This window comes from Poecilia formosa, unplaced genomic scaffold, assembly GCF_000485575.1.
Source record: "Poecilia formosa unplaced genomic scaffold, Poecilia_formosa-5.1.2 Scaffold79, whole genome shotgun sequence".
In the NCBI taxonomy this organism is placed as follows: domain Eukaryota; kingdom Metazoa; phylum Chordata; class Actinopteri; order Cyprinodontiformes; family Poeciliidae; genus Poecilia; species Poecilia formosa.
Genome location: NW_006800018.1, coordinates 372895 through 391524, shown reverse-complemented (window position 1 = coordinate 391524; position 18630 = coordinate 372895). Strand labels below are relative to the sequence as shown.

At 41.4% G+C, this 18630-nt stretch overlaps 1 protein-coding gene and 1 long non-coding RNA gene across 3 annotated transcripts in view; one reads left to right on the top strand and one right to left on the bottom strand.

The window, feature by feature from the left end:
- Positions 1-282: 282 nt before the first annotated feature.
- On the top strand, positions 283-1988 carry bhlha9 (basic helix-loop-helix family, member a9). The gene has a single exon (XM_007556526.2). It carries the CDS (start codon positions 685-687, stop codon positions 1537-1539), a length of 855 nt encoding a protein of 284 aa, XP_007556588.1. The 5' UTR covers positions 283-684; the 3' UTR covers positions 1540-1988.
- Positions 1989-6346: 4358 nt separating this feature from the next.
- The window catches only part of LOC103141021 (uncharacterized), an 18534-nt gene continuing 6250 nt past the window's right edge, over positions 6347-18630 (bottom strand). The window contains exons 2-4 of one of the 2 annotated variants that reach the window (XR_476555.2): positions 18033-18086; positions 15142-15255; positions 6347-6599 (exon numbers count right to left, since the gene is read on the bottom strand). This is a non-coding gene — a long non-coding RNA (uncharacterized LOC103141021). Of the gene's footprint in view, positions 6600-15141; positions 15256-18032; positions 18317-18630 lie in introns of those variants that run through there. The other variant, XR_001662673.1, reaches the window with a different exon arrangement.

Sequence of the window (18630 nt, the reverse complement as noted above, 5' to 3'; positions counted from 1 at the left end):
GTGATTGTTTCGTTTCAAACTGAAAGAGTTGGAAAAGCAAATCCCAATATTTGGGAACCATAAAAACTGCTCAGCTATGCTGAAAGTCTTTAGGGAAAGAGTATGAACAGAGGTAATGACGTAATGAGAGTAAGTAAGGAAAAGCTAGTTTAATAAACCACTTCAATAAGTTGTTAAAGAATATTTGAAATAGTTTTGGTAATTCCAACTGACCTAAAACGAGGAAAGATCAGTCTGATTTAATGTCAGACAGTTAAAGGAAGGCTATATTTCTTTTCATGCAGTGTGTGTAAATATCTAGTAGTTGCAGCTCTCCTGAATGATACGATGAGAGATGTGAGGGAGAGTCAGCGCAGGAGGAGGAGGAGGTGACAGTGCCATTTGCCTGCAGGGCGCCCATAAACTTGGAAGGGGCGAGAGAGTGCATCATTCCTCTCAAATGATTGTACCATGTGACTCCAAGATCTTTTAAAAAGCAGACCAACCTGTCTTTTTGAGGTAAAGGTAACCACGGTGCACCAGAGGAGTAAGACAGAGAGAGAATACCTGGGCAGCAGCAAACACCGGCAGCCCTACTCACTGAACACGCCAAGGAAGCGCGTTGATGAGGCAGGCAACTTCTAACCAACGAATCCCGCTCTCAGACTTTGCTGGGACTTGTCTGGTGTCTGCATTATTGAGACAATGAGCTGCAGCAGTGTCACCGGTTCCGAGTTTTCTGAGGAAGAGCTTGAGATCGGCGTGCTGGGACAAGGCGATGACGATGGAGGTGTCAAACAGTCTTTCCAGGGCAGTCCTAGCGACCCTGAGGAAGGCCAGAACAAGAAGCGCAACAGACCGGTCCGTTCGAAGGCTCGGAGAATGGCTGCTAATGTGCGAGAGCGAAAGCGCATCATGGACTACAACCAAGCTTTCAATGCTCTCCGAGTTGCCCTGAATCATGACCTGAGCGGCAAACGGTTGTCTAAGATCGCCACCCTGCAGAGGGCCATCAACCGCATCTCTGCCCTCTCGGTATTCCTGAGTTCAAATCCTCCCAACAAGCCGTGCAGCCACCGGGAATGCCACAGGTCGCCCGCAGGGCCAGCTGTGGTGGGAGGGTCTCGATTGGAGCAGACCAAAGTTGCAGTTCCTCGCCTGGAGCATCAAAACTATGTCCCCTGGCACGCGTCCATCTCTCAGCAGCTGCAGCCGCAACAGGGGCCTCACCTCCACAGGCTGTCTGCGGATCCACACGCATACATGGATAATGGGGCAACATCATGTCCACCTTCACCACACTACCCTTGTTATCCAACTGAGGGACATTTTTACGCCTCTCGTGGACACTGCAACAGCCCTGACGATCTCCCACCCAGTCCGCTGCGATACCCTCAGATGGGTGACGGGTTGGGGTATCAGGCGGGGATGTGGACCCCGTGTCCTCAGGGATACGTGGACAGTTTTGTGGAGCCACCTCCTACTCTGGGGCTTCCATGGCAGGTGAGCTACATGCAGGAGCCAGAGCACAGCTTCCCTCTGTGCTCAGATATACTGTAACAGACTCGGGTTCTACTGTGAGCCCAGAGAACCGGACAGCAGCAACAGACTTTCAGAAATGAGACTACTGGGCGCAGGACCAGCTAACTGAACTCTGTGGACTGCAGGGGGGGGGAAGTATTATGAGCTAGCATTTCTAAACGTTTAATCTAAACCGTTAGAAAGCGTGCTTGTCGAAAAGGATGACATGGAGTCAGATAAATGTAATTCCTTGTGGTTTTTAAAGTTTCTGTTACATTCCTCGATGTAAGACTTTGAAAAATGAAGAGAACTGTGAAGAGAACTGCTTTGTGAGCGTTTTATTTTGTAGAAACCTCATCTTCAAAACTGCAGCACCCGTCAGTGTATTTATTCTGTCGTTTTGTGTTGAAGATATACATTAAAGCGTATTTTGCTTTTGCAAAATAACTCATGCATCCCTTTTTTGAACTCTGAAATTAAATGTTTAATCTAAATGACTTTTGCCTCCATTTTTTTTTTTTTTGCAGTTTCACAATTGAACCAACACAAATCCTGCAAAGTGTGCAAGGATGCTTGGAGATGTGTGCGTGTTTGTGTGTGTGTTTGATTATAGCCTCAGGATGGTAGTTTCTCGTATTCTGTGAGATGACAGAAGTCCTTCGCTCGGTGGAAATGTCCTTGCAAGTCCATTCTTGTCATTTTTCTGAGAAGAGAAGTCAAAGTGGAATTTACACACAGTTCAACAGAGGCAGGAGCACAACTGTGGCAGAGGTTCAAACTATAAATCAGCGGGCAGTAGAAAGAGTGTGAACAGTGCTTTTCAAGAAGAATGAATGCATCGTGACTGGCTGGGTTATTACCAATGATCCTCCTTAACGGCAGTAGTCAGCCTTGTCAGGATGGAGGCTCTTTATAAACAATAAGGGGTGAGTCCCAGCCGTGGCCAGTGCTAACAGCTACACCAGACCATGCTAATTAACAATAGCTTTCCCTTCCTTGCACTTCGGCGTGATGGAAAACAGCTTTAATATTAGACTCCAGGACAGAAGCCATCGACAGATTTATGTGGGTTCAGGAAGGAAGAGTGCGCCCCGTCATCAGCGCAGTGAAATCCCCTGCTGGGCTGCACCGGCCCGCAGGTGGAATAGGGTGTGTTAGGAGTTTTCTCTTTTCTCTCTCTCTCTCTCTCTCTCTCTCTCTCTCTCTCTCTCTCTCTCTCTCTCTCTCTTTTTTTGAACGTCCTGGAGGTCTAACAACAAGGACCTCGAGACAGAGAGAGAGAGAGCTGGTGCGCGCTCGGTGGAAAAATAACCGGGTGTGTGGGCACAGCAACAATTAGCAAGCAGGAAGCAGTGGGGAGACGGACACAGAGATGAATGGAGAGGAGGGGCGAAATAATACGAGAAGGAGGATGTCGGTGGTGAGAAAAAGAAGAGTGACAACACTCTGGGCCTGTTGTTTAGTCTCTGCACAGACGTGAATCACTGGGAAAGCTTGAATCACCAGCGAGAGACAGCGATGGCTGACAGCGCTCAGTGACGGCATGTCTCTTTCTCCTCCCTCTTTGGCTCAAAAGTTCGAGCTGCATTTGCAGTTTATTTGCTCACTTGAGCGCTGCGGAGTGACGGTGAGCTGATGTGATGATCTGTGAATCATATTTCTTTTCCAAAGTCTTTTAAATTGTTTGTCTTGGTTTTACGTTATCCCACAGAGTTTGGCTGAAGAGTCGTGAGTTTGTGATGAAAATTAAAACCATTTTGTTAACTGACCAGAGTCCCAGCTTGTGCTGCATTCCACCCAATTTAATGTCGCATCCAGCAATCATGTGACTTACTAGTAATTCTAGCTTACAATAATGTATTTTCCTGCATTCAATGCTTCTAAGCAATGAAGAGTTGATCATCAATTTTTCTTCGGTGCAAACGAGAATTGTGTGTGGTTAAAAAAAACAAAAAAAAAACTAACTCTGCACCTCAAAATAAAACACAGTGGTGGCAGGATCATGGTGTGGTGATGGTTTTCCTTAGCATGGACAAGTAAGATACAGGGATGCAGGAAAATCCTGGATAATACTTGTCTGGGATGGAGCTTCCACCTCCAGCATGATGTCACTAAAAGACCAGAACTGCAATGGAAGCGATTAGATCAGATGTGCTAAAGGGTTTACAAGTCCAAACTAGTAAATCCACCTGCAAGTCTGGGTCAGTACTTAAAAAGTGGTATTTATAGACACTTTTCATCCAATTTGACTGAACTTGAGCTACTTTGCAAAAAAAAAAAAATAATAATAATAATGGTCTGAATACAAAATCACACTGTACTGTGAAGAGTTTTACTTTCAAAACCCTTCGAAAAGCAAATATATAGTTTTCCTTCTGCTTTGTCACTTGACACTACATGTTTGTTTAGCTCATAAAATACAAACCAAACATGTTACTGTTTGTAGCGCAGCACAATATGAAAGATTTCAAGTGATATAAATACGTTTTCACAGTGCTGTACATTTACCAGTCTCATTAGAGCAGAATTTTAATATTACGTGAGGAAGGGCTTGGCTAGAAAATGATAGAAATTGATATATATATATATATATATATATAGTGACATTTTGCAATTCAAGAAATAAGTGTGAACTAGAAAGAGCTCTAAGAAATGAAAATCGGTTGTTAGATCTCAACTTTCAGGCGATTGTGTTGAGTCGGATTCATCAAAATCTGGCACCTGGGCTGGACTGTACTGCTGCTGGTTTGCAGAGAAGTGCTTTAACAGGTCAGCCTTTTTTTATGACGACTCGTGACTCATCTGAGGCCTTACCTCACTCCTCCAGCTTGTGAGCCTGTCAGTGATGCATCGTTTTTTTTCTCAGCCTGCCCCGCCTCCCTAACACTCAGGCTGCCATGCTGATGGAAAAGAAAACAAGCAGAAATACGAGAAATGATGTGACATGCAGCATGTGTTTGCATGATATGCGGCGATGAGTCAGTCTTCAGAGTGATTCCTTTCTTTATATATACGTAGCCGAGCCCCCGCTGCTTCATGTTCTTCTCGCCGACAGCCGCACATGCAGCGTACACACACACACACACACGGGGCGGCTCTGACGCGATTTCTCCAAACTTTGAGATTCCTTTGCGGATGCCAAAAGTGACGGTTTTGTTTTTGTCTTGTTCTGATGACACACAGAACTGGTTCTTGTTTTTAAAGGTCTGAGACTGTCTAACTGCTGTCTGTCATGTGGTCGATCTGCAGGGCCTTGCCAAAGCACTCATTTAATTTGCAGTTTGCACATTTTGACACATCGCAACCACAAGCAATGTGATCTATTGGGATTTCATGTGATAAACAACAAGCGGGCGTTTTGCTGCAGGTTAAGGAGTAAAACCATCATCTTTAAAACTCACTAAAATGGTGCTGTCACTTTGAGAAACACTCAGTAACAAGATGCTGTAACACAGGATATATAGTATGAGGTAATCGGGCAGCAAATGTGCATGGTATTGATATGTTTATGTTCTTTGTCATTTTTATTGACAACTTTTAGGGAAATGTTATTTTGTGAAAAAATATTTACTGCTGGTGAATTGACATTGTCAACATATTTCATGTGCTAAACCACTTCAGATAGACAGCACAAAGAAAAAAGGAAAAAAGTGACTTTTACTGAGTTTACTTGAGGCAAGCACAGAGTAATTGCACTTTGTTTCAGTTTCACCTCCCTTGCTTCGTCAGTAAACCTGAAGAGGAGTCATCTCTGATGTGAAGAAGGTTATTAACTGATTACAAAACCAACATAGAGCAATGAGGGCAGCACACAGTTTTTATTTGATACAATTTGTTATGACAGAGACAAGCTAACTGGTAAGTGAGTTCTGGTCAGGTGACACATTGATCCTCGGGATGCCACAAAACGCATCAGAGGCCCGATGATCCCACTTTGTAGGAAGGGAAGCACCTAAAACGTAGATATCAGTGGATCATGAGGGCCAGGATTCACAAACACTATAAAGACAGTAGATCCATGGATTTGTTTTTTCCTCTCTCTTTTTGTATCTGCAGAGTTTCACCACTAGATGGAAGCCGGGCCACAGCAAGCGGAGAATCTACCTTCTGGAGATATTCTGGAGTCAACAGCTTGCTGCAGTGAATATTAATCCAATAATAACCCATTTATTCTTTTGCATTCAAATGCAAAGGTTTCCATGCAAGCATAAAATGGTAAAAGTAAAGAATTGTCACACCGCCATAAACGTCTGCCTTTTTGAAACGTTGCACATAAAATGTGGGCACAAGAAATTCCCTGTCTTTAAAAAGGAGGACTGTAAGATGAAAACCTTACATTAAGATGAGAAACTGAAGAATAATTTGCTTCTCAAGTCCAGTGGTTTTAAAAGGCAGGACTTTTAGATGTATATATTTTTGGATAGTGTGACACCTCTTGTTTTGTCCTCCTGTTTCCTGGTGAACACACAGCGCGCCACGTTTCATGGTCGGGTTGAAGTACCGGAAATAACTATCAAGGAGAATTACAAAGTAACGATAAAAATGTTTCATCAAGTCCACTTTTTAATAACGTGTAAAAAGGTCCGGCTTGTCGGGACTGAAGTATAAACGCTTAATTTAAAACATCCGCACAGGCACCTCCAGTAAGCCGCTTCATGCCTGAACGAGCGACGTGAGGGCTGTTGACATTTTCATCTCTCCGTTAGGACCGAACCTTTCGAAAACACTGCGTTACGCGCGGCAGCATTTTACTCATCTCCTCTATTAATAACAGACTAGCTTTTACTGCAACCAATAAAACCTGAAAGGGCTGCGTTAAATATGCAGGAGGTGACGTAGGCCTTGAGACGCGCGAGCGCGCGCAGGCTAACAGGATTTAATTTCTAAAACAATTCACAAACACCGATGTGATGCCAAATAACAGTTGGTTTGGTGTGAAGCAAAAGGCATAAAAAAAAATTAAAAAAAAAATAAAAAAAAAACATAAGCAGGCTATGAAGCTTGTTGTCCCCAAATTGGCTTTAGTCCTTCAGTCCTGGACACATCTTCAGCTGTCTGAGTTGAGAGCCGCCATGGATGAGGATCTGCCACAGATTTTCCTACTGGGAGAAGAAGAACCATCATCAGAGCTCCACCACTGAGACATTACATAATGCGTGTGCACCGTTTCAAACGTGAAACAGACAATGGTGTCTTTGCAAACAATGGCGGTTCGGCTGAAAATAGAACATACAGAGACAGTGTTTCTCACTAGGAGTTTGAATGTCTTTTTATGCGAGAGGCTCAGTGAAAAATAAAATAAAATAAAAAAAATAAAAAATTATGCTCGTACTTGCGTGCTTCTGTAATTCATTTTTTTAAAGTTCTTCTCTCACCTGTTTGCACAAATACAAATGAACAGGATCAAATAAAAGAAACACTATGAAATTTTAACGCCATGCAGTCGTATTCAATAAATTAGAATATGCGCTCTGATGAGGCGTGTTTGCCAGATTCAAAGCGTCGTTTGAAAGTAGCATCTTAAAAGCTGGTGTCAAGCATTCTTTCATCAAGCCCACATTTCTGTATTGGAAATGCTGTTTTTTTATTGGTCTAATTTTAAGTATCACATTTTTATTAGCTGAAAATGGAAAATTATTATAATGAACATAAATAAAACCATGCAGCTAACTAATCTGTTTAGTGTGTTTCATTTAGTGGTAAATGGACTTTTCAATAATTTATTGTTTATATAGAAAAAATAAATAAGGCAAGGTGAGATGAGGCGTCTAATCCGACTCTAGGAGGTAAACACAAAACTCTTTTACAAACCCCCCCCCAAAAAAAACACATAATATAAATTCAATCTGGAGAGACTCATCGATTAAGAAGTTTTATCGACTAGATGAATTAAAGTTCTTTGGCTCTCAGAACCGTGCTGTAAATTGCAGTAAGCTTGGATGAGCATGTGCTATGCTGATTTGAGATGTCTTCCCCTGGGGCCCCGTACACTGGTGGTCAGAGAAAGGATGGAGGCCTGGACGAGCCAGGAACATGGAGGTGGAGGTGGGTTGAACACGGCTGGAGAGCGGATGATGCCGTGATTGAAGGTCCTTATAAACAGGAGCTAGATCGGTGATTGGCTGTGACGGGGCATGGTCCGATGCTGACAGGCTGGCGGCAGATAAACGTGACGCGGCGACTGGATGATGCAGGTGAGGATGAAGAGTCTTCATCAGAAACTGCTGTTCACATGCAATTTTTTGGCAGATTTTTTTTTGCCAATTCAGCAATGTTAAGGACAGCCTGATTATCGGGATGACTCTTACAATCTTAAGAGATTCTTCCATGTGTGGTGCTTTAAGAGTGGATCTGACCACTTCGATCGACCATATTCGACGTGCTGCGTTGTCTTGTCCCGATATCGCAATGTGTGGGCTGTTCCCCGAGACCCAACCTGTTCAGTGTGATATGTAGACAAGGAGGAGGAGTTCTTAATAAGACAAAACAAAACCAGATAGTCTGGTGAGCGTCACATCTTTGTGTGTGTGTTTTATATATATATATATATATATATATATATATATATATATATATATATATATATATATATATATATATATTCCACAAGCTATCAGCAGTGCTTTTCTAGTCGACCACGTTTGTTCACGCTGAGCTCCTGTTTGGTCTCAACAGTTTTTGCAAGATTTTCCATCTGACCTCTGAATGTTATTGAGTGAAGTTAGTGAGTGAAATCAGTTCGTGTGTAGTGTGTTGCTAATTAAGTATCTCTGCACAGACCTAAAAACTGTCCAACCAAACTGTGCTTGAGAAGATCTGCCAAGAAGACTGTGGGAGGGGGCGGGAGTAAATGTATGCAGACAACGTCTTCACAAAATTCCTATTGATTGATGTTTATTGACATTGTCTAGGTGACACTTCCAAATTGCCTATACTACTTTAAATATCTTACATTAAATTTGGAAAAACTTGAACACAAAACTTTAAAGCTTCCAAAGTTGCAAAGTCTGTCAATCTCAGTTTGGGTATCATACATCAAAATCCTGAACGCCTACATCAGCTACCATTAAGTGACAGATTCATTAAAAAATTATGGTTGGGAGGCAGAAAAAGAAAATTCAGACATCCCAGACAAAGGAAGTGTGTTTCAGTTCCAACAATATGTGTCAAAGGAGAAAAAGCTGCAGTCAGTGGAAGGTTGGGTCTGAAGAACTCTCTCTGAGCTTGGAGACGACTCTCAGAGGATGAGGACTGCTGATGGTTTTGAGTGAGATAAACTTCTTAGGACAGGAAAGAAAAATAAAAAAGGAAGAAAATATTATTGGTATGTATTGAAAGTGAAGCTGGTGCGTGATGTAGCACAGAACACGCCAAGAAATCACAGAAGCAAACAATTGTTGTCTGATCTCAGAACCATGAAAAGGGAGAATAATGTGAAAAGAGAAAAATAAAAGCACTCGAAATGCATGAAAGAGAATTGCGGGGAGTGTGAAGTCGAGCTTCGCAGACTGAGCCACGAGAGCGAAAAAAAAAAAAGAGAAAAAGGTGACATTCTGACAAGGCGACACATCTCCCAATCCTCCATGGATAAATTGCTTGGCTGGCGCCCGGGTTACAGAGACACCGGGATAATCTGAGAACAGAGGCTCGGCAGGAGGGCATCCGGTATTCAGCATCCGGCTTTAAAAGCTCCAGGTTTATGAATATGAAATATGAAGCCACCTTTTTATTGGAGTTCCAGGCCCATGACCCTGGTCTTTGGCTTTTCGTTAAAACCCGTCTGCCTTCGTGTGAGCCGTACGAGTTCCTGATCTTCTTTGAGGATATTTTTCTGAGTTTTCAGTTGATGTGGAGCAGGAAACAGCTACATATACTTTATTCATTCTGAATTCAACATACACTCTCACACTTACACAGAGGTGCTGTGGCGAATATACGTTGATTATACATTTTATTTATTATTTTTTTTCACAAAATAAAAAAGGCTTTTTTCGCCTCGTCATCCACTCCCCCTGTTTCGCTGTTTGCCTACTTCAGTAACTCTGCTTCGCATTCAGCTTTGACAGCTTGTTTTTATTAAAACTGCATCAGAAATGCACAGAGAAAATCTGACAAAAAGAAAGAAAAAACAACTGGGTCATCTTTCAAAGGCTCTGCTGCTTAGATCTGACTGCTGAGCCCCGTCAGCAAAAAGCAACCTCTGCATATGCAGCACAATAAAGGAACTGTGTTAGTCTGAATCAACAGGATTGATAAGAAAAGAGAGTCTGACAGTAAACCGAAACCATAATATACTGACCATGGGAGCTTAATGAAAAAACTGATTTTTCATGCCTGAATAAACATAAGAAAACGTTTGGGTTTCCATCTGCTCTGATGGACTGGTGATCTGTCTGGGTTAAAATCGGGCCTCTGTCTCTTTAAGAAAGTCTTGCTCTTTCCAGCACTTTGCACTCAACATCACAACAGCTATTAATCCTTTAACAACTATTATTTTTTTTTTTTTACCTGCGTTTCACTGAGAAGTAGCTCCTATAAAGAGCTCAGCTCAGTTCCAACAGGTGTTTGCTAATTGCTGCTGGCTAGTCTGAAGGAGCTGAGGGAGGGAGGACTACTCTGTGAGACAGAAACTCAGAAACTGCAGTGGGGGAGGGGGTGGGGGGGCGCTGCGACTCGAAGACGATGCTCCGTCCAATCTGGGTGTTTTGCACAGCTGAATGGTTGCCACGGGTGATTTAAGGATTTCTCAAACACACATGAAAGAATCAAGGCAATGCTCCAGGTAATGTTTAGATTAAGGAATAACATGACATGATATAAAGTTTAAAAAATTATATTTTACAAAATACTGCCTCCTTAAACATCCATGTTTGAGGTTTATTAATATTTTGGATTAAAGTGGAGCGCTACACCTGGTGATTAATAACAATAATCCTCAGAAATAAGACTTGCATAATAGCTGTGCGTGCGGTTTAAATAAGTATCAGATGTAATAGAGAAGTGGGTGAAAGAATCTCCTCCCAGACTGGACCACGGCTTAAGTGGATCTGAGATGATTACATGACGCAACGGCTGCATGTCCTGATGAGTAAATCCTCTGACAATGTCTGTTTCAAATGTGAGGCTCAGGAAGAAGAAGGGTTTGAAAACACGTTTAATTTTCTTGGATTATGTTTCTTGGAGAAACACGTTTTCTGTAAAAGACATGGGCTGGAGGTCAGAGGGCGCGTTACGACTTGAATCTTTCGAAGGTGTAACACAAAGCACAGGGCTTATTCAGTGTTTCAATCTGATCACTCATGTAGCTTCTCTGAAAAAAAGAAAAAACAAAAACACTTCTTTAGAAATGTGAAGTGTGGACGCTGACGTCAGCGTTGCGGACGTCTGCAGCATGTTGAGCATTGAGATGCTATTCTGGGCTTGAATAGCTTTGCTGATAGGCTAACTCCTTTAAGCACAACTCGAACACAACAATAGTCTTTTCTAGTGTTTAACTGACACTTTAAACTCCCGGCTCTAGTCTTGATCCGAATCAAAGATGATGATTTCTCCCAGTGTTTCTCTCCCTGTTACCTTGGGTTACCCCTGGCAAATCTAAAAATGACATATCTGTGAAAGGAACACATCTGCAAGATTAAAATCCCTTCATTTCCACTGAGCTCCTTCTGAAATGTTGCTGGGACTCCAGTGTGATCAGCAGCTGTGTCGGTGCGCCTCCTCTTCTTGTCCTCTCTGATTTCAGACACGTACGGTACATGTCTGCATTTTTCATCACGTGTTTTCTGGTGAGAGCCGTGTGTGTTCTCACATTGACCGTTTCCCTTACACTAAGTGTTGAGGTTGGCGTTGGTCTCAGTTAATCTCTAAGGTCAGACCATTATTGATGCGTCCGAACTTACACGAAACCCCAAACAAAAACACCAGTTTTTTGTGCACACTTTTTACACAAGGCCCCTGGTATTTTTCGCCTACTTCTTAGTGGGATCATTGACACGCTGTGTGTCAGAGAAACTAGGTGACGTAAAGTTGGTAATTCAGCTAATTGAGTGTGTCTAAGTAATTGGGAAAAGTAAATTGGTATTTGAAAAGGTTATCTGTACTCTGACACACAGCCACCTCACAGGAATATAAAACGACACCTTGTTAAGCAATTGGACAGGCTCATTCCCTCAGCTCACACATAAATTATTTAATTTTCTTCTGCTCTAGGAATCCAACTCTGACTGATTGATTTCTCTTAAAAGGGAATTGGCTTAAAAACTTTTGTTCGGAGCAGAAGTTAGACAATAATTGTGCAGACGGAGAGGGAGTAAAGATTTGTTGGAGGCAGGAGAAATGTTGAGGGTAGAAAATGTCTGGAAATCCACATGGGGGGAATTTCTCCTGGCATTCAATTAAAGCCAGTACCTAGAGAGGAAAATTAGGATTAGAAATTAAAGCCTGGCATCTTCGGATCACACGAGAAACGCGCCGACTGATTTGAGGTTGCATTGATTTACTTTTTGTGCTTAGCAACACCTAGCAACAGGGCTGAGCTGCAATGTGAGCGCTACAGACATGGTGTTATTAGTCATGGATAAAGATACATTATATGCCAGACTTACTTGGCCCCTGGGGCTTTACTCTAGTTTTCCTTGACTGAGGTTCAGACCCTTTTTTTTCTTCCTGCCGGGCCACCGAGACTCACAATTTAATCAATTCCCTTTACAGAGCCTGAGAAATAGGAAGAAAAGGCAATTACTGGAGGAGAAAATATAATAAGGGTAAAGAATTTAACCCCGACTGCCAAAAGAAGATAGATTGGTTTGCTTTGCCTTGGTAAGTTTGACAGGTTTGCTTTATTTACTCTGCTTCAAGAAAACGATCCCCGGGAATCACAGGTTCAACTTTCAGAAACAAGCAGTTCAGTAAAACACATTACTAGAGGACTGTGTTTGGAAAACTAGTGCCTACAAAAACAACGAAGCAACTTGAAAAGATAAAATGTTTTGTAATGATGCGCTATTAACAACTTTCATTGCAGTTAAATAAACTATTTCAGATTTTATTCCAAAGTTTAGTCATTTTCCCTTATCTATTTTTTTCATACTCATTTCTAAAGTTAGCTAGAGATTCTCTGGAAAATCTGCTTCCTTCATCTGAGGAGTGAGCGTATCAGCAAAACCACTTGGGAGAAAAATTAAACGTGAAACCTTTGGAAATGTAAAAGAAACGACACTGGAGAGGACAAGAGCATCGTTTTCAAAAATATTTACTCAGAAATAAACATGTGGTTTCAGTTTATGGTTTTTTTAAAGATGTTTGCGAAACCCTCACTAATGCAAACGTCTACGACAATTTAACTTTAAAAAAAAAAAAAAAAACTCGCCCATGCTCAGCTAGTGATGGCTCTGAAAAAGCTATCAGTTTTCAACTGCTTTATTTATTTTTGACATCCATCCATCCATCCATCCACCATCCATCCATCCATCCATCCATCCATCCATCCATCCATTTTCTTACACCCTTGTCCGGGTCGGGAGGGTTGCTGGTGCCTCTCCAGCTATCGTTCCGGGCGAGAGGCGGGGTCACCCTGGACAGGTCGGCAGTCTGTCGTAGTTATTTTTGACATATTTCTTTCAATTCAGCAGAAGCTCAATCCAAGACTTTCTGGTGATATTGGTCATTATCTTCAGATCTAGAATATTGTTACTTTAGGATTTTGTGTTATTTTGTCCTGTTGTTGCAAAAAAAAAAAAAAAAGTAAAAAAAAACTGACAGTAGCTACACATCTGCAATATGCCCACATATCTTTAGCTGTATTTCTATTCGCAAGATGAATAATTACATACATTATAAGCCTCTGGGAGATTTGCATTCTTATCAAGGACAGAGTTGCTAACATTTGTAAACAACAAAAATGCTAAATAGTTTTATTAAAACCCCTCCTGTCAACTTTGTTGTTACACTGGAGAGTAAATACAGCGGTCTGAAGCTGTGTGTTTTCATGAACGTTACGGCGCGGTTTCCAAATGTTTCAGGCTCTGTTCTGTCTGCGAAGCAGTGGGGAAAATTAATGGTGTTGCACTTTGGACAAAAAAGAAAAGAAAAAAAGCTGATGATAATGTGTTGTCTCTGACCCAGATTAAGTTAATTATTTCTCAGAGCTGCATCACGAAAGTCTGCTCAGGCACTTCTTTCACAGTGAACATCTTGCCTAATTAAATAAAGCTGCATCCTAAAGTAGATAATGGACGGTTTCCTTTCAGTTGTGCTAGTGGTGTTCACGGCTCACTGGAAAGAAAAAAATAAATACAACAGAGATGGTGATAAAGTTATGAATTACAGCTTATTCCGATTGCTCATTTTTGGAACGCAGGACGGCTATTCGGCATGAATTCCCGTCGCTGAAAACTCTCTTTTCAGTTTTTCATTAGGGCTCCTCAGACAGGCTTCAGCTACACTGTACATGGTATATTTAACCTTTCAAATGAATGATTTCCTGCACTGTCAATTTGCTTTCCGCCCCTGTTGTTCTGTAATTGCGTCTGAAAGCGGGAATGCTGCAGAACTAATGCGCTTTGCTCGGCTGCATCTATTGAAACGTCAAACATTTTTATTGGACGGAGCGTGCCGGTCAATGATCCCGAAAGACAATTCTAAAGAATTGCTGATTAAAAGAGCAGCCGTGGGCTTTGTGTGCTGAAGGAGAAGTCTTTGTGAGGAAAAGAAAAACCCCTTGTCAGAAACCATTACCCAGCAAGCACCCCTTCTAGGATATTAAGTGTTTTGATATGTTTTCAGCTTCATTAAGAAACAATTGAAAGACAATTGGAAACTCCTGAGCCCTGCATAAACGTAAAATAAGTAGTGGAAGATGTGTTTGGGCTTTACGCTTTAAAGAGTTTTAAAACAAAACATCCATCCATCCGCCTCTCCTCCAATCCAACATGCAGGCTTTGGACGACTGGTGATGCTAACGGCTGTATAATCCCTCATGAATGGGGCTTTTTGATGAGTAATCTCACCATCTATCTATAAGTATCAACTTCACCAAAAACTCCTGTTGTCTGACGTGTTTTTTTTCTTTCTTTGTCAACCATCAAGATCTGCAGCTGCAATTTGCATATACAATGCTTAAAAAAATCGGAACCTGCTGCACATACGCATTCTGTCCATCTGGGTTTTGCCATAAATCTTGAGTTTTTTCTTTCATGTTTCACATCGACTTGGACTGTGAAAGAAAGAGAGTCTGTTGTGAATGCAAACAGCTCTGCTCTTCGGTTTTATCGTATTTGGGTTGATGACATCACAAATCCCCAAGAGTCAGTCCTGAAACTAGCTTCAGAAAATGCTATGGTGCACAAAAAAAAAAAAAAAAAAAAAAACAGACAAAAAACTTTTGTCGAATTTTGAAACAGACTCTAAAGTATTTTTTAGTTTGACTCTGATGACGCCAAAGCTATGACTGGGAATGCTGCGAATGATGAAGAAAATAACTTTTCCTGGAACAAATCTGTTTACATTCTGACTTCTTTCACCTAATTGACTTTCTTGGATATTTTCAACTTGTAAAATGCGTTTCCTCCTTCTATCGCGTTAATGGTCATTTATTACTCTACAGTGGCATCAGGCTAAGCGGCAGCCTTTAGCTTATTTTACCTCTATCCTTTTCGGCGGTAGTATTAGCGGCTGCAGAACTTTTCCAGGAAACATCAGTGAGAATTTAAAAGCATCCCGTTGGATCACATCAAGCTTACCATGGGTACATCTGACCTGAAAAAAAAAAAAAAAAAAAAATCCAATCAATTATTTTATTCTGCTTGATGGATACAAGCACCATACATATATAGAGCACTAAAATCTAAAATTTAAGCTTCTAATTTTAATGGCATGCATGATCAACACATCTAGCCCTGACTGACAGCAGGAAATATGAGTATTAAGATGCTGTCATGCAAGAGCTGTTATTTTTGGATACTGAGTTCGAACCTCAGTGAAGTTTCTTTCTGATCTTGCCGGTTATGTGCTGATTAATGTTCCCCATTTAAAGAGTCTACTGCTAGATTTATAGTCGCTGCTTTTACCTTCTTCCGAGCAGCAGATACCTGTGTGTGTTTGCATGTGTTAGGTACGCAGCTGTGGTGGTGCGGACTAATTACAGGTCTGAGCCAAATGCTGCGCAAAGTTTTCCACTATTTTTTATTTTTTTTTATCAGATCTGCGCTGAGTGACAGTAACGCAGCAATGCTACAACACCGATTCTGATTCTGTCCAGGTTGCGTTTCCTGTCCGGGAATCTCAGAGAACAAGTTAAGATACAATACAAAACAAAACAATACTTTATCATCACAGTCATTTCAGTAACAGTGCAACTGAAGTGCACTCTCTGCAGTATAAAACAAAACTTAAAATACAAACAAGTTACGGAAATATAATTTCCAGTAAAACAAAAATCTAATTACAATAAAAGAAAAAGGTTTTAAAACACAGTTGTTGTTGTTTTTACTTATTGCACAAATTCTGCAAACAGTCATTTGTACTACTTACTCAGTGCACAAACTGCCTTTGGGTCTCAGCTGTATTTAAACCTGTTTGTTCTTGTTTTTTATTGTCCTGCAGCTGAGGGTGAGACAGACCATGTATCAGTCTTTCATTAAGTTTTTTTTGTTGTTGTTGCCTTACTGAGACAGCAGGAGTGATAGAGTTCAACCAGGTTGGGAAGGGGGCATCCAATAATTTTCCAGGCAGTGGTGATAACCCTCTGGAGTGCCTTTTTCTCTGCAACAGTGCAGCTAGCGCTCAAATTAAACACACTCGCAGTGTGTGAATACACTCTCCACGTAGCAGTTGCTAACGGCCAGGAGCAGCTTCTAGGATAGCCGCTTCTTCCTGAAGAGCGATGGAAAGTAAAGACTTCACTGGAGCTTTTCTGTCATGTCTGTGCTTTCAACAGGCCAAGTCTGATCCCTGTAACTGTTTGATACACTCTTGATGTGCGTTAATATGTTTTGTTTTCCCTGGTTGTTGTTTGGGGCAGCGAGGATACTAACAGGTAGGGAGCTAAACACACAGCCTGGGGGAGTCAATGCTGAGTCTTAGAGCTGCACCCAACGCCCTTTTTTGTGTGAAGAAGGTTAAAAACATTTAGAAGTTATTTCTAACATTAGTTTTTTTTTTGTTGCTAGTTAAAAAATTTATCACGACGACATAAACAAATGTACCCCTAAAGATGGAAAACGTTAGAAAAACACATCACTTAGAAAGGAAACACAAAGAGAGGTAAGACCTGGGATGCTAGCTAAGCTAGCTAGATAATGTTAGCAATCGGCCTCTGTACCAAAATCCTTTGTCCAGCCCTCACGTAGAAAGATTTAGTCAATATTTTTTTATACAATTAGCTACCTGTGTACAGTATAAAGCTACTGTATGTTTTACAGCACTAGTAGTTCCCGCGTATTTCTTCCCTAAAAGTCTTGCCGTTGTCTCAGTCTCGATATACTCCGATCTTGATCCTGACTTGGTCTCAGGTTAGGACCTCTTTCCTACAAAACTAAGCAGAAGTATGTTCATATTTCAGCTTGTTTAGTCAGAGTAGATTTTATATTGACTGTCTGTTTCAGTTTGCAAGAAATTAGTCAAAAATGTCAATAAACCGAGAAAGACATGCTGCTTTATCTGAACCAAACTTGGGATCAACTCAGTCTCTCACTCCTCAAATGCTGTGCTGGTCCCTGACTGCAAGAACTGACATACATAATTAGGACAATAATTCCATCAATTGAGACAATGATGGAATAAATAATGAAAGTATTAGAAAGCAGAGCAACATTCTGCTTCTAACAGAGAAAAACGGCACAAACATATTGTTATTGGGCATCGTTTTAGAGTCTTAAATAATATGAACACAATTTAAAAAGGTAAGTTGAAAAAATAATAGAAAATCAAGGGAGCTTTTCACCGGTGTTGCTGTTCTAATTGATTACAGTTGCCTATTTAACGCCAAGATCACCCCGGGCAAATTCCTTTTCTTGGCGAATTATACTAAACAAAGCACAAGGCACTAATGAGGATGCTGCAGCCTCTGTAGATAATAGATTATCCATGACAATATAGTGCAAAACTGGCTCATTAAGACAAGGACAATTTACCGCGTTATCAGCCACAGCGAGCTTAAAATAGCCCATTAACTCATGTCAGCCAAGTAAAGCACTTTGATGCATTTCTTAGACAGGCGAGCGAAAACGCACCAAGACAGGATGGTGTGGGGAAGGTCATCTGACAGCCTGAGGTATTTATCAAAAAGCCTGTCAAATTACCGGAGTTCGAAAAGGAAACGACGTCGGGATTCGGCTGCGAACAGGCTGCTGATCTGTAACGAGACGGGCTCTTAAATGATTCAGCGGGGGTTGTGGAGTGTGACTGAGATTATACAGGAAATTATTTTGTTTAGCCAAATGGGCTCAGCCGGCGTCGGGGGAGCTCAGAATTGATATGAGACGACAATGAATATTTCAGCGCGCATTAGAGGCCATTTCTATGCAAACACTCACCTGAGTTAAATGTGCCTGTGAAAGAATGTCGAGATTCTTCTTCTCTAGTCAGATCTGCAATGAGAAACGCAGAGAAGGCCTCCATCTTGTCTTGCTATGCCATGTTATGCTTAAACTGTGTGTTTAAACCCATGAACTTTTCCACATTTTGTCCACATTTTCCACACTCAGCATTTTAGTGGAATTTTATGTAGCCGGACATAAATGTGAAGCGGAAAGAAAATGTCTTGCCCGGCATCGACATGGGACGGCGGAAAGCCTCCCAACAACAGTGACCCTAGTGAAGAAGTGAGTGAACATCGCGGTGAGATTCATAAAGCTGAGCGAGGCTTTTACGAAGAAGACTGTCGCGACTCAAGACTCAAAAGCATTTGAAATTAGCTGAATCCCTTCTGCTGCCTGCTTTCGGCCCACAAGAGGAGAACATTAAAAAGCATCAACCGACATGCTCAGGTTGTGACGGTGCGGTGAGAGGTTGGAGAAGGAGTTAGCAGCGGTGGTTAGCCATGCTAACCCTAAACAGCAGGACGCACTGTTGGAGAAAAAAAAATGCTAAAACGTCACCTCAGCAGAATATAAGTTTGATATAAAAGTGTAT